Here is a 27,938-nt window from a genome sequence, read left to right as displayed (position 1 = left end):
GATGCAGGTCACAGCCAGAGGCCCTTGCACTTGGTGGCCACTGCTCCGGGAACCCAGTCTACTGACCAGGCAGAGCGTGTGCAGGCTCAGGAGCGGGGAGCAAGGTCCCCAGCTCACTGGGGCCCTCCAAACGCTCTCTGGGCAGGGCAGCTGCTTGGAGGGCACAGACAGTGGGATGGTGGCAAAAGCACATCGTTTGGAGCAGACTGAAATTCAAACCCTGGCTTCTGGCACCTCCTACGGTCAGCTCTGAGACTTCTGTCAAGTGGTAACAACATCACCACTACTAACGGGGTGGTTTGAACAACTAGAGTCAGAAACGGAGGTCATGGGCACACAGTACCTACTGCTCCCCGTCTTGAGATTCCTCCCAGCCAACTGGGAGGTCAAGAAGTCCCTGGTACTCATCCTCACAAAGCCCCAGGGCTGGGCCCGAGTGCGAGACATGACCACACTGCTGTGCTGGCGTCCTGTGGTTGCTGCACCGAAGCACCACATCAGCAGTACCAAACGGCACACGTTTACCAGCTTAGAGTTTTGGAGGCCAGAAGCGGGAATGGCTCTGCAGGGCTGCGTCCCTTCTGGAGGTGCCTGGCACAATCAGCTTCCTCACCTAGGCTCGGGCCCCTTCCGCCACCTGTCAGTCGACAGCAAGGTATCTTCTCTCCTCACTGACCTGCCTTCCTCTTAGGAGGACACGTGACTCCTTCCCTCCTTCCCTCCCTCCTTTTATTTATTTATTTGAAAGGCAGAGTTACATAGAGAGAAAGCGAGGCAGACAGAGAGAGAGAGAGATCTTCCATCTGCTGGTTCACTTGCCAAACAGCCACAACAGCCAGGGCTGAGCCAAACCAAAGCCAGGAGCCTGAAACTCCATCCAGGTCTCACACATGAGTGGCAGGAACCCACACACTTGGGCCATCCTCCACTGCTTTCCCAGGCACAGCAGTAGGGAGCTGCGTCAGAAGTGGAGCAGCTGGGACTGGAACGGGCTCTCATATGGGATGCCGGCACTACAGGTGGCAGCTTTAACCCTCTGTGCCACAACGCCGGCCCCAGCTTTTGTGATCTCTTCGGCTCAACTAGATTACTCAACCACCTCTCCTTCTAGACATTCCCAATGTAGTCACGTTTGCGGAGTTTCTTTTGCACCTAAAGTTGCACAGTCTGGGGCCGCCACCTGTGATGCCACATCTCATATGCCAATGGCCTGGAAAAAGCAGTGGAAGATGGTCCAAGTGTTTGGGCCCCTGTCGCCCACATGGAAGACTCAGATGAAGCTCCTGGCTTCAGCCTGGTCCAGCCCTGGCCATTGTGGCCATTTGGGGAGTAAATATCTCTCTCTCTCTCTCTCTGTCTCTCTCTCTCTCTCTCCCTCCCTCCCTCCCTCCCTCCCTCCACAAAGACACACACATACATATATCTGACTTCCAAATAAACAATTAATTAATTAAAAAAATACACTTGGCCCAGTGCTGTGGTGTAGCAGGTAAAGCTGTTGCCTGGACTGCTGGTAACCCATATGGGCACCGGTTCTAGTCCCAGCTACTCCACTTCCAATCCAGCTCTCTGCTATGGCCTGGGAAAGCAGAAGAAGTTCTTGGCTCCTGGCTTCGGATCAGCTCAGCTCTGGCCATTTCAGCCACCTGAGGAGTGGACCAGCGGATGAAAGACTTTTCTGTCTCTCCCTCTCACTGTCTGTAACTCTACTTTTCAAATAAATACATAAAAATCTTTAAAAAAAAGAAAAAAAAAGTCAGGGTTGGCATTGCGGCATAGCAAGGCAGGCATCCCATATAGGTGCCAGTTTTAAGAGCTGGCTGCTCCACTTCCAATCCAGCTCTCTGCTAAAGGTCTGGGAAAACAGCAGAAGATGGCCCAAGTGCTTGGGCCCCTGCACCCATATGGGAGACCTGAAAGAAGCTCCAGGTTCCTGGTTTTGGCCAGCCCTAGCTGTTAGGCCATCTGGGGAGTAAACCAGTGGGATGGAAGATCTCTCCCTATCTGTGTCTCTCTCTCACTCTCTGTGACTTTTTCAAATAGATAAATAAATAAATCTTTAAAAAAAAGTTGTAGGTCACAATTGCAGGGACAGGGATGGAGAAACCGTGGGGGGTCAGGAGGTCACTATTCTGTTGACCCAAATGGCCAGAAGTGGGGCCCCATAGACAGCCACATCACCTTGCTGTCAGGGCCAGCAGCATCATGTAGGGATCTGATCGCCACACACGTTTGCTCAACAAACACTTCCTGGGCACCCACCACCCGTCAGGTGCTGGAAAAGTCGAGGAGCCAGACAGACGTGGTCTCTGCCTGCATCAAGTGTACAGACGTGAGGACCAGACATCACTCACCTCCTAAGTAAATACGCTGCCACCAACGATGACGAGTGCTTTGTCGGGAAATGATGGCTGTGGGGTGTCATGGGAGGACTTCAGGGGGACAGACCTCTGGGGAGAGCTGGCCGGGAGGGCTCCACGGAGCCATGCACTGCGCTCTGGGGCACAAGAGGCCCCAGGTGCTGTCCCGGCAAAGGGGAGGGAGTATCCTGATAGCAAAGGTCTGGACGCGGGGGTGAGCGTGACTCATCTGGGGAACTGAGTGAAGCTCGCTCTGGTTGCGACAGCAAAGGGAAGTGTGGTGTGCGAGGCAGTCAGAATGGGCTGACGCTGAGTGAAGCACCACTGTCCCAAGAAGGACCGCCTGGAGGAGCTGGCGGGGAGGAGGCTTTACCCGCTGTGGCAAGGCAGCCTGCCCCAGTGTAGTGGGCATTGAGAGAAGGCTGGGTTGCAAGATACAGCACTGGCGAGACGAGACTTGCTGACAGAGCAGGCGATGGGTGGTCTCAGGACGGCCCTGTTTCTTCCCAGACCCAGTGGTTGGGCTGGGAGGCCTTGCAAGGGGAGTGGGACTGGTAAGGAGGGAGTGGTGCCCAGTTCCAGGGGCCGTGTCAGCTCGAGGGGCCCTGAACTGCCCAGTGGATGTGGGCCAGCAGCATAGAACTCACTCCTGACTCCTCCCGGGGAGGGGGGCCGCAGGGTCAGGTGCTGGAGGCAGCAGAGCTGTGTCACAGAGAGGGGAGCGCAGGGGAACAGGCACAGGGTGGGGGCGGGGCACTGGCCAACAAGCACAAGTCACCATTAGACAGGTGCTGTGCCCAGGCCAGGTGAGCAGAGCGGGTAGTCACACATGGTATCTGCCCAGCAAGCACAAAGGCAGGGTTTTAAACCTCTTCACCACAAGGAACTGATACAAAGTTGAGTCAACGGATATGCAAGTTCACCTGATTTGCTCATTCCCCCATGTCTGCCTGCCCTGAGGCACCACACTGTACCCTTAAATGTGCCCAATTATGATTTGTCAATTAAAAGTAAAACAGAACTTGAGGCACCTTGGGTCCCATGCACAGCTGTGAAACAAAGGAGGGGCAGGCATTTGGCTCAGGGGACCAGACGCCCACGTCCCACTCCTACTGCAGTGTCTGGGCGTGAGCCCCAGCACCTCTGCTTCACACCCAGCTCCTGCTAACGCCTCCCTGCGAGGCAGCAGCAATGGCTCACGCACTAGGGTCCCTGGCACCCCAGTCCAGCCTCAGTAGTCGGGGAGTGAACCAGCAGATGGGGGAATCTCTGCCTCTCTCTCTCTTTTTAAAGATGTATTTTATTTATTTGAAAAACAGAGTTACAGAGAGAGGCAGAGACAGAGAGAGAGGTCTTCCATCCGCTGGTCCACTCCCCAGATGGCTGCAATGGCCAGAGCTGCGCTGATCTGAAGCCAGGAGCCAGGAGCTTCCTCCGGGTCTCCCACACAGGTGCAGGGGCCCAAGAACGTAGACCATCTTCCACTGCTTTCCCAGGCCATAGAAGAGAGCTGGATCGGAAGTGGAGCAGCTGGGACTAGAACCAGTGCCCATATGGGATGCCGGTGCTTCAGGCCAGGGCTTTAACCTGCTGTACCACAGCGCTGGCCCCTCTGCCTCTTTCTTTCAAACAATTAACTCCACCAAACCATCAGTAACAGAGCACTGCCTACTCTGAACAACTATATTCTAGAGAACCTTGTGAATGGCCACATCCTTGGGAAAGAACAATCAAGGGAGCTCTGCTCTTCATCTTTGTGTCCTGGCACCCAGGGTAACAGAGCTGGTGCCCAGTTAGCCAGGAATGGAGGGTTCAAGAGACAGCCAGGGCTGCCTCCTCATGGGGCTCCCTATGGGTTTCCCAGAAACACGAGAGCTCCAGGTGTGGCTTAGCCTTCAGATGACTGAAGTCCCTTAAGGTGTGGGCAGGGTGGGGGGTGCTATCCGAGGAGACCTACTGTGCGCATTCATGTGTACCACCTGCGCCTGTGGAACATTCTGATCCTTACTTTATGCTTCAATTTTTATTCATTTGTTTGAGAGACACAGAGGGGGAAGACAGAGAATGACCGGGCTCCCATCCGCTGGTTCACTCCCCAGCTCACTGAGCTGGGGACAAAGCCGGGAGCTGGGAACTGAATTCCAGTCTCCCAAATGAGGGGCAGAAACTCGACTACTTGCACCATCACCTGCCACCTTCCGGATGTGCACTGGCAGGAAGCTGGGATAGGAGCAGAGCCAGGACTCAAACCCAGGCACTCTGATTCAGGATGTGGGTGTCCCAGGCAAGTGTCTTAACTGCTGTGCCAAACACCAGCTCCCTGATCCTTACTCTAAATTCAGGACACTGAGGCTCAGAGAGCCTGCGAGGTCACACAGCAGGAAACGTCCAAGCCAGAATCTCAACCAGGCCTGTCTTATACCTGAGCCCCAGGTTCCCACAGCTCATAAAACATCCCCTCTCCTCCCTGCCAGGGTGAAGGGAGAAGGCCAAGGGTGCAGGGAGGGGAGAGAGGAGAGAGGGAACGTGAACAGCAGACGAGGCAGTGGGAGGGGGTGAGCTGTGTCCTGGGGAGCTGACTCTCTCTGCACTCCAGGGAATTGCCCCTTTGGCCTCAGCCTTAACGCTCAGCTCCAAGGGCTGCCCAATCATGGACCCGCTGGGTGATTAACACAAAGGTCTTGGAGCAGAGGGAGAGCCCCATGGGAGAGCCTCTTCCTAAAGCTGCTCACCTCCCCACTCCGGTGAGGCTGGGCGACTGTGTGATGATGTCACCCCTAGCAATTCTGGGGAAGTGGCCTCAGCCAAGAGTGAGGTGAATCCCAGGTGTGACACCAAGGTGAGCTCACCCGCTAGGCCCCAGGGGCCCCTCCCAGGCATGTGCCCTGTCTTCTGAATGTCTTAAGATGTGAATAACCAAGAGGCCGGGCCCCTGGGGCAGGAGCGCCCCGAGAACAAAGGGGCCACAGGGCTTCGGGCCAGGCTGATTACCTAAGGCCAGGGCCAGTTGCAGGACCATTGGATCAGCTGACATGGACATGGCTGAATCACCTGGGCAGCTGCTGATGAGGTCAGCATGGCGCCTGCCCACTGCCACCCCTCGGAGGGCCACGACGGCTGAGTGGCTTCATTGTTTGGGGCTGCACTGGCTTTCTGAGGCCACCAGGCCACCAGAAGTCAGCTCACCAGGAGAAAAATGAATGCTTCTTGTGGATTTGCTGCAGGTGGTGACTCTCGGGCACCCCATTCCTCCTCTAAGTGGCTGGGGCCGTGGACAGGGCCATAAGGGCAGTGGCACACCGATATGGGCTCACCTCCTGGCCCTGCCACTTAGAAGCTGAGGCGCCGGGGGCAGGTGGCCTCACCTCTCTGAGCCTCCACTTCCTCATCTGTAAACCGGAGTGGCAGAACCAGTCTGCGGGAGCACAAGGAGGGGCCCCAGGGGCACGGCTGGGAGGTGTGAGCCTGCTGGCCTCCACTGCGGTGCCGGTTACTCAGGTGCACACTCACTGGGCCTGTGTGCTTTTCCTGTGTAGCTAAGTGAGGACGTCCCACTAAAGGGGGAGGGCAACAGCGTGAGGGCTCTGGTCACCTCACAGGGGCCACTGCAGGATGGGCGGGGAAGCCATGTGCTGCCCAAGGCAGGAGTGCAAGTGCAAGTGCGAGTGTGAGTGTGAGAGTGCATGTGAGTGAATATGTGTGAGTATGAGTGTGAGAGTGTACAAATATGAATGTATATGAGTGTGGTGTGAGTGCTTACGTGTATGTGTGTATATGAGTGTGGTATGTCAGTGTACATGAGTGTGGGTGCATGTGTGAGTGTATGAGTATATGTAAGTGTGCTATGAGTACATGTATGTATGTGAGTGCTGATGTGTATGTAAATGAGTATGAGTGCACTTGTGTACGTGTGAGTGAATGAGTGCATGTATGTATGAGCGTGAGTGCCTACATGTGTAAGTGTACAAGAGTGCATATGTGCATGTGTGAGTATATGACTAGAAATGTATATGAATGTGGTTTGAGTGCACGTATGTATGAGTGTGAGTGCCTATGTGTGTGTATAATAAGTGTACATGTGTATGTGTGAATGAGTGTGTGAATGTGTGAGTGCACGTATGTGAGTGCCTATGTGTGTATGAGTGTGTGCCTGAGTGTGTGTATAATATGTGTGGTCAGTGCACACATGTATGTGAGTGCCTATGTGTATGAGTATGATGTGGGAGTACACATGAGTGTGGGTGCACGTGTATGTGTGAGTGCACGTATGTATGTGTGACTGCTTATGTGTGTTTGAGTGTGACTTGTGTGTACGTGAGTGTGAGTGCACATGTGTGTAAGTGCATGACTACAAATGTATGTGTATGAGTGCACGTATGAATGAATGTGAGTGCTTATGTGTGTATGAGTGTGATTTGTGAGTGTACATGAGTGTGAGTGCACGTGTATGTGTGAGTGCATGACTACAAATGTATGAGTGTGGTTTGAGAGCATGTATATACGAGTATGAATGTGTGTATGAGTGGGATATGAGTGTCTGAGTGTATATAGTGTGGTTTGAGTGCACATGTGAGTGTGCATGTGTGAGTGCACATGTGTATGTGTGAGAATCCATGTGTGAGTGCGTGCTATTCATTTCTCTCAAGGGCCTCCCATGGCCATTCTCAGTAAAGAAAGTACAGCACAATGGGGGGTGTGCGGGCTGAAAGGGAGGGTCCCAGGTCCACCCCAGTCTTGTCACCTCCTGGTCGACAGCGTCTGGCACAGGGCTTCACTTTCACTGGCCTCAGCCCCCCACCCCCGATGGCTGATGTAAAACGGGGAGAAGTCGGGTGGTTGTGACCAGATTACAGAGAACAAAGGTGCTGAGCAGAGTCGCAGTAAACAGTACGTGCTCAATCACTGTCCATGCCGATTGTCATTACTGGCACTGACACATACTGAGCTGACGAGAGCAGGAGTACCAATGGTCTCGCCTCAGAGCCCTGCGAGGAGTCACTGTGTCAGTGGGTGTCAGGTGCCTAAGCGCCACCCCCAGCTGGCAGCTGCCAAGGGCCCCACAACAGCAGATGCCCCAGACTGTGCACCCAGCCAGCACCAGGGACGGTGCTGAGGCTCACAGCAAGGCGGTGTGCACCGGGGGACCGTTTCCTTTTCACACTGATGACATGGCTCAGAGGAGGACGAACGACTAGTCAGGATCCCATGGCCAGGGAGAGGCAGAGGCAGGATCTGAGCCCGGAGACACACACCCAGATCCAGGCTCTTTTTACTGCATTATGCTCCCTGGGTGGGGGAGGCATCGGTGATGTGCCAAGAGCCATGTGGCCCCTTGGTAGACCCATGACAGTGGTGTCACTGTCCTTTCAGATCATCTATGGGTGTGTCCTACCCCAGCCACAGCCAAGAAGCTGCAGGACACGGAGTGGTCAGGGTCCATTCCCTTTGTGTCCCACAAGTCTGCCTCTGTCACCTCCACTGGCCACACCCAGAGGGCAGCAGCGACTGACAGCCCACCAGGATGAGGGCTCCGGAACGTGATTGGAGGAGGGCACTGTCAGTCAGCACTCCCAGGAAGCAGGGTGGGGAGGAGTGGGGGACACAGTCTAGGCGGGGTGGTGGTGGTGGTGGCGGCAGGCGGTAAGCAGTGGCCTTATAGGGACGGGAAGACAGGGACTGGGAGGTATGGGTTGGGGGAGCGTAGGTGGAATGTGGCCGAGGGCCTTGAAATTTTAGGCTGAGGCGCGAGGCCGATGACATCTACGGAGAACAATTTTATTTACTTTTAGAGGCGCACTTGAATAGTTCAGATTCCTGCCCAAAGTCACTGACCTCCACGCTTAGTGATTTGATCGAGTGGAAATTTACACAGCAGCAGTCGTGAGCCTGAGTGGGAGCGGGGTTGGGGGAGAAGCATCGCAGGGCACCCAGCAAGCACACTGGGGCCTCAGCTCTGCCAGATAAAAGAAAGCACGCCCATCATCTTCCAGCTGAATGTGCAGTGAGCGCCCCTGGACTGCCAGCTGCCACGTCCTGCCCCAACCCCTCCTCCTCCTCCTCCCCCTTGGTCGTCACCTGGGCCTCACCAGGGCCCAGGCATCCGGGCAGCCCTTCCCCAAACCCATCCTCACAGAGGGGATCTTTGAGGCATACACCTGCCCCTGCTGGCTCAGAGGCCTTCGGGCCTCCCGCTGCTACCAGCCAGGTCCCCCATGCTCCCTAGTGTGGCATCGTGGCTCTACCCGGCCCCAGCCACGAGCCAGGCCCAGGACAGATAACCCTGGTGCAGAGGTAGACTTCCAGCTGCTGGCTCGCAACTCCTGGGTCTGCAAGGGGGAGCTTGAGGACCCAATTCTGGGTAACTCCAAGCTGCCACTTCCCGGGGTGCCAGCTGCTTGACCACTTCACCCCAGAAGGGCATATCTAAGTCCTCTAAGTCCCCCAACCCCACCCCATACCCAGGGGCTCCGGAATTTTCTAGGTGGAGACGGGAGTTACGACATACCGGGTAGGCAGGGCTGCCTGGTCTGGCTTTGGTAAGTGACGGACTTGGGTTTGACCCGAGCTCCACCGCAAACCACCCTCACATAGGTTTCAGCCTCCTGGTGCCTCAGTCTGCCCAGCTGCAGCAACCTCAGGGGCGCATGTGAGCATGCGAGGAGATGAAGGCATTAACCCTAACCGGAGCAGGTGCACCTGGCGTGTGGTCCATGCACCACTTGGGGGGGGGGGGAGTACTCGAAGTGATAATAGGCCATAAGTGACTGGTGCAGGGCTGCGGTCATCACATTTTATGATTCTGAAGCCTCACTGGGTTAATAATTATTAACAGCCGTCAGAGGCCGGGCAGGCCAAGGCTGGAATGTCCTGTGGCCACCTTCTCCAAGGAGGGGGCTGCTCCCCCGGAGACAGCACATCTCATATTCCAAGGATCATTTCCAGCCTGGTAGAACCCAGATAGGAGCCCAACCACCCAACCACGCCTTCCTCCCAAGGGCCCAGGCCAGAACAAGCCTCTTATGTCACTGATAACCACAGGCTGGAGCTGGAGCAATGTTGATCCAACTAGCGGTGACCTCATTTCCTTGGGTTACAATCTCACGGTGGGGGGCAGGGCGCTGACCCACTGTGGTCACAAAACCACCAGTGGGGGTGACGGGAGAAAAAGAGCAAAACTGTGACCTTCCTTCGTCCTTCCCAAGGTGAGGGAGCCTGAGCAAACGAAGCCCCCCCAAGGGGGTGATCCTTTCCCTCCGATGCTTTGTTAAATCCTGGGCTCTCCTCTGCTGGCTCCCTTTGGGTTACTCCTGCACTGTTAAGGAGAGAGCTGGGATTGTAGCATCCTTGTGGATGGGCCTCTGGCCCCTGCTCCCATCCCTCCTCCCTCCCTCTCTCCAGCAGCAGTGAGAATGGGAAGTGCTCAGCCCAGGGCCAGACACCAGGCAAACACAGGAAGGGGCCCCCAGCATTTTTATTCCTCCCATGACTCCTCATCTTTCCTCCTCTCCAGGGACTTGGTGGGATCCCGATGCCCGGGGAGTGCCTAGGGCTGCGGCAGGGAGCACACTGAGCTCTCCGGAAGGGAGAGGTCTGCCCTTGGCAAATTCAGAGCTGACAGGGCTTGAAGAGCCGCTCGTCGTGGCTGGGCTCCTGTGGGGAGCGTGCCTGCTCAAGCTGCAAGTTCTAACATCAAACTTGCATGTCGGGGTGGGCATTTGCCACAGTGATCAGGGTGCTGCTTGGGAAGCCTGTGCCCCAGCATTCCAATCAGGGTGCCTGGCCTGAGCCCTAGCTTCTCGCTTCCAATCCAGCTCCCTGCTAATGTGCACCCTGGGAGGCAGCAGATGATGGCTCAAACGCTTGGGCCCTTGCTACCCACGTGGGAGACCCAGAATGAGTTCTGGCTCCTGACTCTGGCCTGGCCCAAGCCTGGCTGTTGTGGGCATTTAGGGGGTAGACCAGCAGGTAGAAAATCTCTCTGTTGTGTGTCTCTGTCTCTCTGCCTTTCAAATAAATAAAAAGTAAATAAATATTCTTAAAAATCCAACACATGTATATGTAGCCCACTGCCTCAGGGCCCTGGCTCCCCATGGGCTGGGCTAATGCCACTGCTCACACTACTGGCAGGAGGCGACACAGGCCACTCTGAACTCAAAGGCAGGTGGACAGAGACAAGGAAATGAATGCTCACTGAGCACTTACTACACATAGGGACTTCAAAATGTTCATGTAAAACAGAACAAGGGGATATGTTTATCATAGTGTAGAAAATGTTGAAATCCATCATGTTTTTACAAAGTAGGCATTCTTAGCGAACATTTCAAAGCACCCTCAGAAACCAGGGGGAGGGCAGCCTCTACACCGTTTTAGTTAAAGTGGGGAATGCACAGGACACGAATAAATGCCTGTAGAGACATGGACCTATCAATACTCAAGCATGTCCCACGCCACATTAAATACCCTTCCGCTGAGTGCACCTGTCTAACATCACACACCTGCACCTGCTCCCTCTGTCTCCTCCCTGCCTGGCTTCTTTCTTCAAGGGCTCCTCACCAACTGCTACACAGCTGGTCCTCTGAACCTGTGGGCTCCACATTCATGGACTCAATCAACCTTCCGGAGAAAATGTTCAGGAGAAGGAAAAAATGCACCCGTGCTGAATGCGTTCAGAGTTTTTTCCTCATCGTTAGTCCCTAAGCAATACAGCGTGACAACTATTTCTGTATGGTATCAGGTGTTGTAAGCTGTCTGGGGGTGATCTGCAGGAGGATGGACACGGGCTCCATGTAAAGAATATGCCATTTCATAGAAAGGTCTTGAGTATCCTTGGATTCTGGTATCTGTGGGGAGTAGGGGGAGTCCTGGTGATACGGGGGAAATAGACCGTAAGATTAGGTAGGAATAACTGAGCTGGGAGATTTTCTCAATTTCTGCCTCTAGCCCTGCATTGTAACTCCACCCCCTTCCCTGTCAATCCAGTGTGGCCACTTTCCCATGACGCACCTGCTTCTCCTACACCAGGAAGACGACACCATCATGGCCACGTGGAAGTTAAGCTCTCAGTGGAGGCGCAATTCCCGGAAAGCCTCATGCACACTAACCATCCCCCACCCAAACTCCACCCTCCCTGCATATTCAATTAGGGTACCCCCTCAATCCCCATAAAAGGGACTGTGACGTGCAAGAGTGGTCCTATTTGCCTTCTGGCTTCTGACCCTTGTTGATCCTAGTCTCTGGCCTCCTCCAAGGCTCTCTCTGGCCAACTCAAGATGGGCATCTCTCCATGTGGGGCTGTTTGCATTCTTCACCTTAAATAAACCTGCTCTCACCTGTGCAACTCACTTCCAACTCTGCTTTGGAATCTTTGTTGGGGCAAGGACTTGGAACATAATAACTGGAACACACAGAACACTACAGCCGATCCTCCCTGGACACCAAGGATGGTAGCATTGCAGTGTAGCTTCGTCCATGTCTACCACCAGAGCTTCAGCTCTCCTGCCCCTCTACATGTAGAACTACACAGGGAATACGCAGACCTGGCCCTGGTTCCCGGAGCGAGGCCCTGTAATGGTCAGCAGCGGGCAGGGCCTGGCCCATCTGTGTTCTCACTACTGTATCTCCTACCCTTCCCGGTTTTTCACTGTGCTCGGCCATGCCAGCCTCCTGCCTCGCAGCTCAGTCCTGCCTCGGCGCCTTTGCTCATGCTCACGCTCCTGCCTGCTACATGCAAAGCCATATGCCAGGTGCTTGGGCCTTGCTGCTGCCACACGTGTCCTCCAGTCACCTGGCTCAGAACAGGACAGCTGTGCAAAGCAGCCCCTTCTCCTAGAGGCCAGCAGGTGCAACAAGTACTTCCTAATGCCACCAAGTCTCCATCTCGCTGCTTTCCCTGCTTCCACCTCTGATTCGCCAGAGGTCATCCCTAAGATGCTGGTGGCCCTAACGTGTCCAGAGGGAAAGATGCTGGATTCAGACAAGGCCAGCCCCCCAGTGGGCCCCTACATGGCCGAGGGGTCTTGGGAAACAGACAGATCCTCTTCCAGAGCTGCAGGGAGCTGTGACCCTGGTCTCCCGCCCCTTGTTTGGCCAGCAACATACAGCCAGAGAGGTTGTGGGCAAGTCCAGGGTCACACAGCAGAGCAGTCACTGAGTAGAGGCCTTACCCTGGGTCTCCAGATACCTGGGCCATCAGATGCTCTTCCCACTACTCTGTCAGCCCCCCTGGGCTGGGGTGCCAGGAGGGTTCAGAATAGGGTAGGGTGACAGGAAAGGTCATGTCCCCCAGACCAGTGGAAGGTTTAGGAAGCTATACCCAGAAGCGAGGCAGGAAGAGGCGGTAACCGGAGTCTCAGGAAACAGGCAGACCCCAGAGCTACTTCCTAGCTGTGTGACCATGGTCAAGCCCTTGGTTCCCTCTTCTGTGAAGAGAGCACAATGCTGCTATCACGCCCAGCCAGAGCCCTCCAGGGACAAGCAGCCCTGTGTCTCGTCCCCGCTGTCTTCTGGCTGAGTGGGAGGCAGCCTTCCATGAGCAGAGAAAGAAACTTCCAGCAGGCAGCATGGCAACAGGCAGCCAGGGCCCAGCTCTGTGATGACTTCGTGGGTTATAAACACAGCCATGGGGAGGCTTGGTAGCCCTCGGCCAGCGCCAAGGGCAGGAAGCTCCTGGGTGTAATTCCATCTCTGAGGGGTGTCGGATGAGGTCATGACCGAATAATTCCCACGGCATCTGTGTCACACACCCGCAGGGGCACTGACTCGGCTATCCTGACGGATGATTCTAGGAATTGGGGTGGGATTAACTCTGCATCAAGGGCCGCCAGGAAGCCCACGCTGAGTCTCCCGCCCCGAATGTGGGCCTGAGAAGTGAGGGTGGCTCTCAGTGCAGGGGAGTGGGCTCCACCATCAGCCACCACCTCGCCCCCTCCACGAGCAAGCTGCACCCATTTCTCTGAACTCCTACAGCTGCAGCATCAAATGGCCCCGACGTGATCCAAAGGGAGAAGAGCCCACTGGCCAGAGAGCTGGTGAAGATGGGAAAATGGTCTTGTTCATTGGCAGACAGAGGAGAGCCCCCAAAACGTTCTCAGGGTCTCCTAAGGGTCATCTTAGGACCCCTTTAAAAGATAGTACGGCCGCAGCTACAGGCTTGCAAAGGGCTGCAGCAAAGTTCGGAGGTTTCTCGCCTTTTCAAACCCCTCCCGCTCCAGGTGCCCCGGGTCCCTCAAACCCCCGGGGGTGGGGGTGCGCCGTCAGGGAAGCGTGACTCACACTTCTGTCGTGATGAAGCCGGTGAGCTCCGAGAGGAAGAGGAAGAGGATGAAGAGGCAGCAGCAGATGGAGACTGGAAGAAACAACAGGACACACGTAGGATTAAGGGCGGTGGGCACCACGCACAGGAGGCCCCCCACACCCCTGCTGCAGAGAGGGAAGCGGCCCCAGGACACAGGTACAGGCTGGGGATCCTCTGGACCCTCTGAAGCCCCTTCTTGCTCATGACCTCCCTATGAAGCAGCCCCCGCCCAGACAGGCACAGACATGGACCTGGTCGTGGGGTCAGTGGGGTGGGGGTAGGGAGCCCTCCTGCCCCCAGAAGCCCTCCCAGGGTGTAGCCCTGCCTCCTCCAACAAGTGCTCTTGAGCGCAGACATCCACCAGACAGAAGCCGCAAACTGGGGCCCATGGGCGTGTTCTGCGTGCCTCGCCAGAACCTATTTTACAAGCTGGAACCCACACAGGGCGACCAGGGGAGTTCAAGCAAAGTCCATGTGGTCGGCTTCTCCAGAACCCCCAGCCCTGGTTCCCACAGGAGGTCTGAGGCCACCAGTTTGTCCCAGGCCCCACCTCTCCCTCCTGCAGCCCCAGTTATGAGGATGGGGCAGAGTGTCAGCTGCGGTGCCCACGCCGCTCTCAGGGGCAGGACAGTGAGACACTAAGAACTGTGCTTCAGAGGGGACAATTCTTTTTTAAGTACTACTACTATTATTTTATTTGAAAGGCAGAGTTATGAGGGCAGGGGGGAAGAGATCTTCCATCCGCTGGTTCACTCCTCAAATGGCCACAATGACCAGGGCTAGGCCAGGCTGAAGCCAGGAGCCAGGAGCTTCATCCTGGTCTCCCACATGGGTGCAGTGGCCTAAGCACTTGGGCCATCTTCCATTGCCTTCCCAGGTGCATCAGCAGGGAGATGGATTGGAGATGGAGAAGCTGGAACTCGAACCAGCACCCATATGGGATACCAGCATTGCAGGTGGTGGCTTAACCTGTCACGCCACAATACCATCCCCTACTATTGTTTTAAAATTAATTTGAGAGACAGAGTGACAGAAATAAGGACAGACAGACGGACAAACAGACAGACAGACAGACACACACAGATCTAAGGATCTTCATCTGCTGGTTCATTCCGCTAATGGCTGCAAAAGCCAGGACTGGTCTAGGATGAAGCCATAAGCCTATAACTTCATCTGGACTCTCCCACGGGTGTCAGGGTCCAGAGATTTGGGCCATCTTCTGCTCCCTGTCCAGGCAGGGAGCTGGATCAGAAGTGGAGCAGTTGGGACTCAAACTGGCACCTTTATGGGATGCCAGCATCACAGGCAGCAGCTTGGCCCACAGTGCCACAGTACTGACCTTACGAGACAATTCTTAATAAGCTGGAAAGCTTGAAACGCTCAGTGCAGGACAGAGCAAGGGAGTCTGTCTTGGCCCCAGGCCTCAGGGTCTGGCTCTCGACTCAGTGACCAGGCCCATCTCTGGACACATCCTCCCAACATCCGTCCCCCAGTCACGTGGAGCCAACTGCTGCTCCCTAGAAACACATTGCATTTGCTCCTTTGCCTGGCATCAACTTCCCCACCTTCCTTCCTCCTCCATGGTCATCCTCACTGCTGGGTGAACTCCAACTCATGCTCCCAAGCCCAGGTTCAACTCAAATGCCCCCTGGATGGGTAGACTCCCCCACCCCAAGTGCTGCTGGTCAATCTTTTTTTTTTTTTTTTAAAGTTTATTTTATTTATTTGAAAGACAGAGTTACAAAGAGAGGTAGAGAGAGAGAGAGAGAGGTCTTCCACCTGCTGGTTCACTCCCCAGATGGCCGCAATGGCCAGAGCTGCGCCGATCTGAGGCCAGGAGCCACGAGCTTCTTCAGAGTCTCCCATGTGGGTGCAGGGGCCCAAGGACCTGGGCCATCCTATATTGCTTTCCCAGGCCATAGCTGAGAGCGGGATGGGAAGTGGAACAGCCGGGACTAGAACCAGCACCCATATGGGATGCTGGGCCTTCAGGCCAGGGCTCTAACCTGCTGTGCCACAGTGCCAGTCCCAGCTGCTGTTCAATCTTTACTCTGCATCCCCTCCCACATTCTAGGGGCTGTCTGTGGCTGTTTCTCCCAATAGACTGATGTCCTGGGAAGAACTCCACAGCTCCAAGGCCTGGCCTGGGGCTGCAGGGGGCACTCACAGGTACCGCAGAAGGTGGGAGTCAACACCCAGGGTACAGAACAAGGGCTGAACACACAGGCTGGCATGCCAGGGTCATGCTCTACCTTCCTCCTCAGTGCCTGTGTGTCCCAGAATTCCTTAACCTCACTGTTGTATTCATTTGGAAAATGCCAGCAATCATACTATCTGCCTTATGGGACTGCCATAGGATTATTGTTATAAAATTTTTTTCTTAGTTTGAGAGACTGAGACAAGAGACAGCACCTATACACTGGTTCACTCCCCAAATGCCTGCAATGGCCACGGCTGGGCTGGGTTGGAGCCAGGAGCTCAATCTAGGTCTCCCTGTGGCAGCAGGGAACCAACCACTTCAACCACCAGCACTGCCTCCCAGGGTCTGCCCTGGTGGGAAGCTGGGGTCAAGAGCCAGCCAGAGCTGGATATAGAACCTGCAGCCTTTGATCTTGGATGCAGGTGCCTTCACCACAAGGCCAAATGCCTGCCGCTCCTCTGAAGATTGGAATAGAACGGAGACTGGGATTGAAACAGTCCTTGCAGGTAGTCACTGCTTTAGCATATAGGTCATCAGGGGATACTAAAGGGTTTGGTGACTCGGGAAAGTTGACTTAAATGACCCTTAGCTTACTGCCAAGGAAGGAGATTGCAGTTCGTCCTACTTGCTGATTCTGTTGCATTCCCAACAGCCTGTGCCTAGACTATCAGAACCATGATCGTGGATGCTAAAAAGCCAGTTTTTAAATTCTCTTTATTAGTCCAACTATGTACGGATGGCCCCCCACTTATGATTTGACTTAACAATTTTTTTGGAGTTTTTACAATGGTGTGAAAGTGATACATGTTCAATAGAAACCTAACTTCCAATTTTTCAATTCTGGTCTCTTCCTGGGCTAGCACTGTGTGGTGTGGCCCTCCCCGGATGCCCTACAGTGTGCCACGCTACCAAGCTGCGCTGTGCAGGAGGCCATGGCATTTTTGACATCGATTTTCAACTTGTGATGAGTTTTTTGGGACATAACCCCATCAAGGGGGGAGGAGCATCTGCATTTATGTCTGTCTGTCTGTTATCCATCCACCAAACAGCCAAAAATGAGAAGGGGCATTTGTTGGGCACCTTCGATGGGCCCTGTTGTAGGTGTATTAACAGACATCTCGTCTTGTTGCACCCCCACCAGCCCTGATGGGGCTTGTGCCTATGCTATGGGTGTAGAAGGTGGCTGAGAGAGAGGAAGAGACTGGACATAGGGCTGCCCTGTATGGGGGCAGGAGGCATACCCAGGACTCCTGCGTTCTAGAGCCAGTGTCTCGAGAAAAAGACCCCCAAGAACTTGGGCTCCCAGTGAGCAGCAGACACCTCTGACTGCCTGCCGAGTCTCTGTGGCCACGCTGAGCTAGAGGGGACGCTGGAAATAGCTCTTAGTGTCTCCCAGCCTTTGGAAGAGCTGGACAAGGGCAGTGTTTATGACTTCGGCTTTTGGAAAGCATAGGTCAGACACACACATGGTATGGAAAAAGAATTCAGCCACACAACGAGCTATACTGTGAGTGTCCACGGCTCTCCCATCCCTGTCACAGCACCATATGTCCTTCCTTGGGCATCTAAGCCTGCAGAACAGGGTGGGGAACCTTTATTATGCCAACAGCCATGTGGGTACTTATAACATCATTCGTGGGCCATACAAGATTATCAACTTAAAAATTTGCCTGCTGTGGCGTTAACAGGTTAAGCATCTGCCTGAGGTACCAGCATCACATATGGGTGCTCCATTTCCAATCCAGCTCCTATTGATGGCCTGGGAAAGCAACAGAAGATGGCCCAAGTGCTTGGGCCCCTGCACCCATGAGGGAGATTCAGAAGAAGCTCCTGGCTCCTGGATTCGGATGGGCTCAGCTCTGGCAGTTGCAGTCATTTGCACAGTGAACCAACAGATGGAAGACTTCTCCCTTGGTCTCTCCCTCTGTAACTCTATCTCTCATGTAAATAAATAAATCTTCTCAAAAAATTGGTCTGCTGGGGCCAGCACTGTGGCTCAGCGGGTTAACACCCTGGCCTGAAGCGCCGGCATCCCATATGGGCGCTGATTCGAGACCCAGCTGCTCCACTTCCGATCCAGCTCTCTGCTATGGCCTGGGATAGCAGTAGAAGATGGCCTAAGTCCTTGGGCCCCTGCACTCATGTGGGAGACCCGGAGGAAGCTCCTGGCTCCTGGCTTCGGATTGGCGCAGCTCTGGCCATTGCAGCCAACTGGGGAGTGAACCAACGGATGGGAGACCTCTCTCTCTCTCTCTCTCTCTCTCCTCTCTGCATAGCTCTGACTTTCAAATAAATAAATAAATCTTTAAAAAAATTTGGTCTGCTAGAGATTTTTTTGCACTTTGAGTTCCACCTGCAGCTGCCCTAGCAGAGCCAGACCACGTGATTTTGTGGCCCATATATGATCTGGGGGGGTGGGGGAAGGGAGCTGGATGTTCCCCACCCTTGCTGTATAAGGGACTTTGAAAAGTTCACGGAAATGAAAGTAAATGATGTTTATCTGCACGCAAAACACTTTAAAAATATTTATTTATTTGAAAGGTAGAGTTAGAGAGAGGGAGAGTTGGAGACAGATCTGCTGTTTTCCTCCTCAAATAGCCTCAACAGCTGGGGGTGTGCCAGGCAGAAGCCAGGAGCCAGGAACTCCATCTTGGTCTCCCACGCACATAGTGGGGTTCCAAGCACTCAGGCCACGTTCCTCTGCTTTCCCATGTATGGTAGCAGGGAGATGAGCTGGAAGTGGGGCAGCTGGGACTCAAACTGACACTCGATATGGGATGTGGGAGTCACAGGCAACACCTGCAGCACCACACTGACCCCAGGTCCAAAACAGTTTTGAAGTTCATTTATAGTTTCTTCATAATATGTTTACTGTGAACTTTTTGAGGAGTCCCCCAAATGCATAGATTCCAAAATGCTTTGCACTCAAACGAACTCATGTTTTTAATCTGGTTTGTCCATGAACTTTCTCAAGTCCCCTTGTATGCAAGTCCCTTTTCTCTCTAAATGAGCAGCAGTGTCACTGGACACTCTTCCAACCATGCCCTGCTCACTCAGCAGCAGATGTCCCAAGAGGTTCCCACCGGTTTATCCAGAGTGGCCGTGGTTAGCTTGTTTTTTATTTAAAGCCATAGAAGCTAATTTCAAATTTATCCACTGGCTGCTGAGAAAATCACTGGGGGAGACCCACTGTGCCTCCAAACTTCCTGCATCCTGTTCTTTTGCTTGTCCCTGCCAGCTGCAGCTAGGATACCTGCCGGGAGAAAACCCGACCATGCAGGGCTGCAAGCTTGCACCTGTTCTGCCCAAGATCACATAGGAGCCACGTTTCAGAATTGCTCCCAACCCCTCCAGACCCTCAGCAAGCCAGTGGGTGCTGCAAGGATGAATAGGTACAACGTAGGGAGTGTGTCTGGAGGCCGGAGCGGACCCACCTAGACTTGGAACCAGCAGCCTCCCTGCCAGTGAGCCCCAGAGTTCTTTCCAGACTGGAGACGGGGTGCCTGGGGAGGAGGGGGGCGGAAGGCTGCTTTCTGGAACCTGGGTGCTTTGTTAAGGCTGACGAGGCAGACAGGACAAGCGCCATGTCTGCCGAGCTGACACTCAAAGGTCTCGGTGACACCTGCTCTGCAGTGTCTGCTCCCCTTGTCCCCCTGCTCAACCTGCAGGGACAGAGATGTGGTCTCAATACCACCCTACTGACCTCAGAGCCTAGCACCTAGCAGGCAGCCTCACAGGAGCTGTGTAGAGCAGGTTTGTCGCACAAACCCCTTTCTCCTCATGTGCCCTTCACACCCCTGCCCCTGGGGGCAAGGGGCGATGCTGCACTTTCCAGAGTTGTAGACCATTGTAGGTTGGTTGTGAGCTCCAAGATGGTGCTAGGAAAGTTGTCTGTATGCTCAGGGCCTGGCAGGTGCCCGGAGACAGACACACGCAATCCTCTGATCGGGAAACTAAGCTGCAGATATGTGAAGTGGGATCCGCCCAAGGTCACAGCAAGGGCGGTAAAGAATCCAGCTCTGCCTGATGGGAGGGCCAGGGAGGGGCACCTGCCACTCAGCTGTGCTGTTCCCAAAGCCTGGCACGAGGGCGAGAGAGGGGGCGGAGATCACTGAGGTCACCCTCCCCAGCTGGCCCCAGGGACCCTGCTCAGGAAGCAGGGTTAGGAGACCCAGTGGGGAGGGTCCCTCGCCCACCTGAATCCTGGCTCTGGCTCCACCTTCAGTGACCTGTGAAACTTTGGATGGGACACTCTCTGAGCTCATTTTTCTCCTCCAAAAAGGTGAATAAACCTTTAACTGTGGAGTAGTAACACATGCAGAAACAGCACAGAGCTCCCTTGCACACAAGCTTCCCCCAGCGTCCCCTCATCACAGCGCAGAAACCCACATGGGCACAGTACGAGTAACTACATGGCACACTTCATTCGAGTTTCACCGTCTCTCACAAACGCCTTGCTTCTGTTCCAGGAAACGGATCCAGGATCCGGCTTGCACTTAGTCCTCCCAGGTCGTCAGCATCTCATCTCTATCAGTTCCTCTGTCTTTCCTCCGCTTTTCAAGGCCTGGCCACTTTTAAACAGCACCTGACTGGTCCCCGTGTCTAGGACTGTGATGTTTTCTCATCATCAGCCTGGCTTGTGGTGTGCCGGGCAGATCCCACAGAGGCGAGGCGCCGCGCACGTCACACCAGAGGTACACACGTGACACCCATGTGACTGCTGGGGACGCCTGGGTAAGGCCATGTCTCCAGGCCTCCCTACAGTCAAGGTACTATGTGTGCTTTCTTTTCTCTATTCTTCAGAAGTGTCTCAAGACAGGAGAGCTAAGCTCCCTCCTGGATTTATCGTCTGGAATTGTTGCTGCTGTTGATTTATGTCAGCATGCACTCACAGACCTTTCTCTAATTCTTTGGGTTCTAAAGCAACAGTGTCATTATATATTACTTTGGGTCCTCCTTCAGACTGGCTCTTGGCTCCTGCTGATAGAAGGTGCCCCAGGCTCACTTTGCACTTTCTCTGCCCAGTCCCCACATCTCTTGTTCCTCCAAGGAGCCGTCATTCCTTTACTTGAAGAATGGTCTTTAGAAACACAAATCTGGATGGGTTTGTGATTTTTAGAACAAGCATTGGGTAAAAGTGTGCTTAGGTCCAAAGCTCAAATTGTTTCTGCCAGCCTGGAGCCCCACTTTCCTCTCCCGGGGCAGCCCTGTCTGTTGAGCATCTCTTACTGCAAGTGCGTGGGGCCGGAAGTGCTTCAGATGACAGCTCTTCTGGGGATTCTGGAATAGGTGCAGATACATAACGAGACAAGGACCCCTTACGCACATAGCTCGAAGGTGATATTATACATTATTTCCAGTGCGCCTGTGTTTTGAATATGATCCTATTATGTGAGGTTCAGGTGTAGAATTTTCCACTTACGGCATGCAGTGGTTAGAACATTTTGGATTTGGAGCATTTGATTTCAGATTTCTGAATAAGGGATGCTTGATCTACGTCGATCATTTTGCAGGTATCCTCCTAGAAGCAGCCAATGTCCATGCCTTGTAGGGTTATGGCAAGGAGAAAGATTTAACACAGAAATACGTGAAGGGCCTGGCAAGATGCACCTCATTTCTTCCCTGCCACCTTACTTCTTTCCTCCCTGGGTCAGAAGTTCTGCACGTGTCGCTGGCATTGTGTCGCTGGCATCCATAACACAGTGCCAACTGGAGTCTCGGTTGCTCTGCTTCCAATCCAGCTTCCTGCTGATGCACCTGGGAAGGCAGTGGAAGATGGCTCAAGTGCTTGAGCCCCTGCTATTCATGTGGGAGATCTGGATGGAGTTCCTGGTTCTTGGCTTCAGCCTGGCCCAGCCTGGGCTACTGCATCCATGTAGGGGAAATGTACCAGCAAACAGAAGCTCTCCCTCCCTCTCTCTCAAATAAATAAATGAATAAATCTTAAAAGCTTTGCACAGAGAAAGCAGGTGCAGGTGCCAGGGGTGTACGAGGCAGGTGTGGGGAGCCCTCAGAAGGGCGACTACTCACTGATGGCCCCGGTGTACGTTGGCTGCGTGAGGTCTTTGGGCACCTTCCTGTAGATGTCAAACCTGCAGAGAAGAAATGGAGAGGAGTGAGGTGGGCACAGAGGACAGGGCTCAGGCAGCAGAAGCAGCATCAGCTGCCAGGGGGCGAGGGTCAGCGAGCCACTGCTCTCCCCGAAACCAGCACCTTCCACCCCTTTCAGATCCCCTGTTCCAAAAGGCCTCGCAGGAGCCCCCTCTGCTAGAGCCCCCCTCACACACCCCCATCTGTCGGTGGCATCCCCTGTATCTTCTTTGCTTACCCATGGTTGTTACGAACGACCTTGCCTACCCCTCTGTATTGGTTTGTACTTTTCTGGGGATCTTCTCCCATTAAACTGTAACCTCCATGAGGACAGGGACCTCAGTAGGTTTCACCCCAGCCATGTCCCCAGACCCTATAGCAGAGGCCTGGTGCTTAGCAGGCACTCGACATACTACTGTGGAATGACCCCAACACCTGAGTCTCGGTGGCTCTGACGCTACAGGAAACAGGGTAACACACAGTCGCCGCCGGAGTTGCGTGATGGCGCTGATTCTCGCTTTGCGTCACCTCTCCACCCCCTCTTCCCTTTCCTGCCTCCACCGCCTCCTCCTGGCTCCACTCCCCCCACCCTCCCCCACCAGCTCCTGCCACCTGCTTCTTGGAGCTTCTTCACGACTCTAAGGCATGAGGTTAACGTAAAACTCAACCCGGAGCCCGCAGCCTTGGTGTCCACCCTGGCTCCTGTCTCCTGTGGGACCCCCTCCTTCCTCCCCAGAGGCACACAGATGCCTTCCTTTCCTGTGGATGCCGCCTGAGCACAGGGAAGCTGCGGGGCTCGGGGAGGGGGAGCAGAAGTAAGGGTTTCCCAGTCAGGCAGACGCGGGTTTAACTCTGGCCCCGCATTACCACCGGCTACTGAAGAGTTAAGGTCCTGGAATCAGGCTGCCCTGATCAAATCTTGGCTGGCCCTCTGCCTCACAGTTCTGTGTCCTTAGGCAAATGACCTCTCCTCATCTGTAAAAGTAGGGCACAAGGAGACCCCCTACAAGGCTGTGGAGAGGCGGCAAGGAAGCATGGGTGCATGAGGGATCTGAGATAGAAAGGTGGTGAGGGAGCCCCTTGCCCCGGCCCCCTCCCCTCCACTCGAACCAACCCTGCACGGCAGGATGGCTCCCACCCAGCAAGTGCTACCAGAGCCCTCTGACCGCAAGATGCTGCCAGGCTCCCGAAACAAGCCAGACAAGCCGCCCAAGGTTGAGGGGTGGGGGTCAGTCGCTCCAGCCACGGAGCACAGGCTGGCAAGTGCTTCCTCTGTGCGCCTGCTCAGCCCAGCGCAACAGCCTGGGCCTCTTGCGTAAGTGCCGACGCTCGACTGCTTGTGCTCACCGTAATTACATACGACAAGCGCTGTTTCCTAGGACCTCAGGGGAGGAAAAATCCCTGTGCGCTGCCAAGGTGAAAGGTACGACTTTCTCTGCCGCCTGCCTGCCTACTCAGCTCCCGCACTCTGAAAACCCACAACCTTTCAACCTCGAGAGGCATCTTAGACGTAAGAGCAACTGCTGTGGGGTCCGAGTGCCTGGGTTCAACCGTGACTCCACCACTGTGTGACCTTGGACATGTCACTTAAGCTCTCTGTGCCTCAGTTCCTCTGTCTGTAAAATGGGGACAGAGACAGGAACCACCTCCTGGCACAATGATGAGGCTCAAGTGACTGAGCACTCGTAAAGTACTTAGAACTGTGTCTGGCACCCAGGAAGTGCTATGTGAGTACTTGCTGTTACCATTATTTAAATTTGAGAATATATATATATATATATACACACACACACATATGTATATATCGAAAGACACAGATTTAATCTGCTAATTCACTCCCCAAATGCCCACAATACCTGGAGCTGGATCAGGCCAAGTATGGGAGTAAGGAACCCAACCCAGGTCTCCTACAAGTCCTTGGCCATCACCTGTTGGCCCCAGGGATTGTACCACCAGGAAACTGGAGTCAGGAGCCAGAGTCAGGAGTTGAACACAGGTACTCTGGAATGGGATGTGATATGGGATGCACCTATACTGGTGTCTTAAGTGCTGGGCCAAACACCTGCCCCTGCATTACTGTAAGTAATGCTCATTTGACTGCCATTCAGGAGGCTCCTACTATGTGCTGAGCCCTCCTTATAGGCACTAGGGACATGGAGCTAAGATTCGGGCCTTTACTGAGGGAGCCTACAGTTTAGCAGCACAGTCAGTGGAGTGCAGCTCCAGGCTGGGTCAGCTGGAGGTGCTGGGGGAACCCAGGAGGGGCCCCTGTGTGAAGCTTCCTGCAGGAGGTGGAATCTGAACACAGCTGTAGGAGGAGAGGCAGGTGGGTGGAGGGAGCGAGCCAAGATCAAGCAAGCGCAGGACGGAAGCGGGGGTGTGATGCGGAGCAGCGACTTCCAGACTTCCAAGTGGTAACAGGAGGGAGGAAGAGGGACTGGGGAGCTGGGAGGGGCTGCAAGTGCCACCTGGGCCCAGGCAGGCAACCTCAGGGGCAGCAGTCCCCTGCTTACAATGGCTCGACTTGGGAGCTTGTGATTTTCCAACAGTGTGAAAGCCATCAGCACTCAGTAGCAACTGAGCTTCAAATCCTGAGTTTGGATCTTCTCCCGGAGCCCACGACATGAGACCCCATCATCTTAGGTGACACCAGGGAGCTGCCGCAGCAGCAACCACAACTTCCGGTCAGTCCTGCAGTACTGATATCTTCCATTCAACCAGTGACATGAGCTATTCAACACCTGATTATTAAACAGGTTTTGAGTTAGATGACTGCCGGGCCGTAGGCCGAGGCCGGCATCCTGAGCCTGCCTAAGGCAGGCTAGGCAAAGCAGGTGTAGTAAATGAGTTTTTGACTTAAAATATTTCCAACTTCCAATGGGCTCATTGGGACTTGACCGCACTGTAAGTCCAGGGGCGTCTACACTGCCAGACAGAAGTGTGGACTCAGGGTGGCTCAGGTGAAGTGAATTCTTCTAAGTTTTCAGAAGACAACTTGGGATTTTATACTCAGGTCCCCCTGTTCTCCAGTGTTGGGCCAACAACTCTGCAGGACAAATGAGATGAATCTGCTGGTGGAATGAGGCCCAGGAGCCTGCTCTGGGGCCATCTAAGCTAAGAGGCCCTACAGCCTGGGAGAAGGGCATGGTCAGCTTTGCGTCTTAGAATGGCCCACGCCACAGTGGAGGGTGCATGGGCTCCTCCAGAGGTGGTGGGATCAGTGGGGGACAGCAGAGGGAGGGGTCTCATCCTCATTCTGCCCCAACCTACAAAAAAAAAATCACTACCCCTTGCTGGGCCTCCCTTGCCTGCCTATAAAATAAGGGGGAGCATGCAGGATCTCAAAGGACTCCTCCAGCCAAGGACAGAACTGGTAGCCAGGTCTTGAGATCAAAGATGCTCCAGGTAACCGACAATGCAGCTTCCAGTCCAGGTCACTGTCAGGGACCCTCAGGTAGAAACTGGGCCTCACCATTTACAAACTATTGCTTTAAAACTGGGGGTCTGGGGCTGGTGCTGTGGGTGCAGCATGTTAAAGTCCTGGCCTGCAGTGTCGGCATTCCAGATGGGTGCCAGTTCGAACCCCAGCTGCTCCACTTCCAATCTAGCTCCTTGCTAATGCGCCTGGGAAAGCAGCAGAAGATGGCCCAAGTCCTTGGGCCTTAGCACCCATGTGGGAGACCCAGAAGAAGCTCCTGGCTCCTGGCTTCAGATCGGCTCAGCTCAGCAATTTTGGGAGTGAACCAGTGGATGGGAGATCTCTCCCCTCTGTGTCTCTATCTCTCTCTGTAACTCTGCCTTTTAAATTAATAAATAATAAATCTTTAAAAAAAAACCAACTGGGGGTCTGGTGGGAAGTCAGGGTGAGATGGGGGGGGGCTGAGGCAGTGTCAGAGTGCAGCCAGCTTGAAGACTGGGGGAGATGGGAGATTGTCATATACAGGGGGCTGATCAGATAGGTACATACACAGAGGATGTGGGGGCTGGGTGCCACTGTTGGGGAAGGGAGGTGCAAACACGCCGTGTTAAAGAGTGGAAATGGGGATGGGCACTGTGACGCAGTGAGGTAAACTGCGGCCTGAGACACTGGCACCCCATATTGGAGGGCCAGTTCAAGTCCTGCTCTGCTTCTGACCCTGCTTCCTGCTAATGCACCTGGGAAGGCAGAGAAAAGCAGTCCAAGCACTCAGGTTCCTGTCACCCACGTGAGAGATCCTGATGGAATTCTGGGCTCCTGGCTCTGGCCTGGCCCAGAACTGGGGCCACTGCAACCATCTGGGGAGTGAATGAGCAGATGGAAGGCATCTCTTCCTGTCTCTCTTTCTCTCCCTCTCCCTGTTACTCTATCAAACAAATGAGGTAAACCTTTAAAAATTTTTTTTAAAAAGGGACAGTGATTTGAATTTGTGATTTCAAATACACAAAAACACAAAACTAGACTGGTGTGTGTTCCCTGGTCACACATGTTGGACACACACTTCCTAGCTCTTTGCAGATACAGGGCTCAGAACAGCAACAGCCTGGTAGCAATCAGGGCAACCAGCACTCACATCTTGGCTTCTAAATTATTATTCTCTCCTCAAAAGACTCAGAGCTCTTTGGAGAACTGGCAGTTTCCAGTACTGGGCAGGGAAAATAAAATACAAGATGAGCTTGGAACATCTTATGTCAGAAAGCAAGAAAGTGTTCAAAGAATGAAGGGGAAAGAAGCCAGCTCCAGGGGGCTCCCACTGGCTGAAGACAGATGACAGAGCATCCAAGTCAGTGCTGACGGTGGGCGTTTAGCCTGGTATTAAGATACAGGTTGACACCTACATCCTATACTGGAGTATCTGGGCTTGATTTCTGGCTCCAGCTCCTGACTCCAGCTTCCTGCTAATGTAGACCTTGGGAAGCAGCAGTGATGGCTGGTGCCATCCACATGGGAAACCTGGACTGAGTTCCTGGCTTCAGTCCTGGCCCAGCTCTAGCTGTTAGGGGAATTTGGGGAGTGAACTGGCCAGATGGGAGCTCTCTGGTGTCTATGTCTCTCTTTCAATCTCTCTCTGCTTTTCAAATTAAAACAAAACAAAATCTTGTTTTTAATTTCCCAGTTTCAATTTCTAATACATTAGGCAAGCACAGATATAACATACAAAAACCTAAAAAATGTTAAAGAGAATCGTGGGTTATAACTCATTGTATAAAACAAGAAGCCAGTAATCTATACAGATTAATAAAGAAATGGGTAAACTTAAGGTTGGATGAGAAACAGGACACTGACCTGCCTTCAAGCCCCCTCCCTTGATGCACTGGTTAATCACAGAGGGGACAGGAGGTCTCAGCGGAGAAACCTTGCAGAGACTACCTTCACCAGGTGAGGAGAGTGACCGTGACCAGGAAGGGGCGGGGCAGCTGCTGCGGCCCCGATGTGCTGCACCAAGGACACAGCAGCTCTGCTGGGGTGCTGAAAATGCACAGCTTCAACCTGATAGTGAGAAAACAGCAACTCCAAGCTGAGGAGCTGCAAAACAACCAGCTGGCAATCGTCAGAAGTGTCAACGTCAGAATGGACAGACAAGGGCTGCAGCACGGCCAGGGCCTGGAGGAGATCCTGACCCTGACAACGTCTGAGTCACATCTGCAGGTGGCCCAGCAGGACTGCAGGAAGCTGTGGTCCTGGATTCAAGAACAGTATCATGATTGTGAAAGGTGTCTAATTTTTGGGGAAATGTGGGCAAATTACGGGCACATGGGAACTCTGTGCTCTTTTACCAGTGGTTTTTTTTTTTTCTTTAAATCTGAAAACACTTAAAAATGAAAAAGTAAAGCATTTAAAAATATTTCATGGGAATTTTCAAAAATGGGGCAGATGCTACTAAAGAAGTCCACATAACCTGCTTTCTTTACACAGGCCTGGTCTCTTGAGGCATCTGGATTGGAGGTGCTTGTTTAAAAAAATGTTTGCTGAGGCCGGCGCCGCGGCTCACTAGGCTAATCCTCCGCCTAGCGGCGC

The 27,938-nt window shown here is 53.9% G+C and overlaps 1 protein-coding gene across 5 annotated transcripts in view; it reads right to left on the bottom strand.

Annotated features, from left to right (window-relative positions):
- ERGIC1 (endoplasmic reticulum-golgi intermediate compartment 1) overlaps positions 1-27,938 on the bottom strand; it is a 109,057-nt gene that overhangs the window by 36,315 nt on the left and 44,804 nt on the right. For all 5 annotated transcript variants that reach the window (XM_051843621.3, XM_008255393.5, XM_089336213.1 and 2 more), the window contains 2 exons: positions 21,884-21,945; positions 13,632-13,704 (listed from right to left, as the gene is read on the bottom strand). In XM_051843621.3, the coding sequence (XP_051699581.1) occupies positions 13,632-13,704; positions 21,884-21,945 (135 nt within the window). The remainder of the gene's footprint in view (positions 1-13,631; positions 13,705-21,883; positions 21,946-27,938) is intronic.

The sequence above is a fragment of the Oryctolagus cuniculus genome, chromosome 6 (assembly GCF_051225735.1).
Source record: "Oryctolagus cuniculus isolate XC-2025 breed Fujian yellow rabbit chromosome 6, ASM5122573v1, whole genome shotgun sequence".
NCBI lineage: Eukaryota > Metazoa > Chordata > Mammalia > Lagomorpha > Leporidae > Oryctolagus > Oryctolagus cuniculus.
The sequence above is the reverse complement of the archived record's forward strand: the minus strand, read 5'-3'. Positions and strand labels throughout refer to the sequence as shown.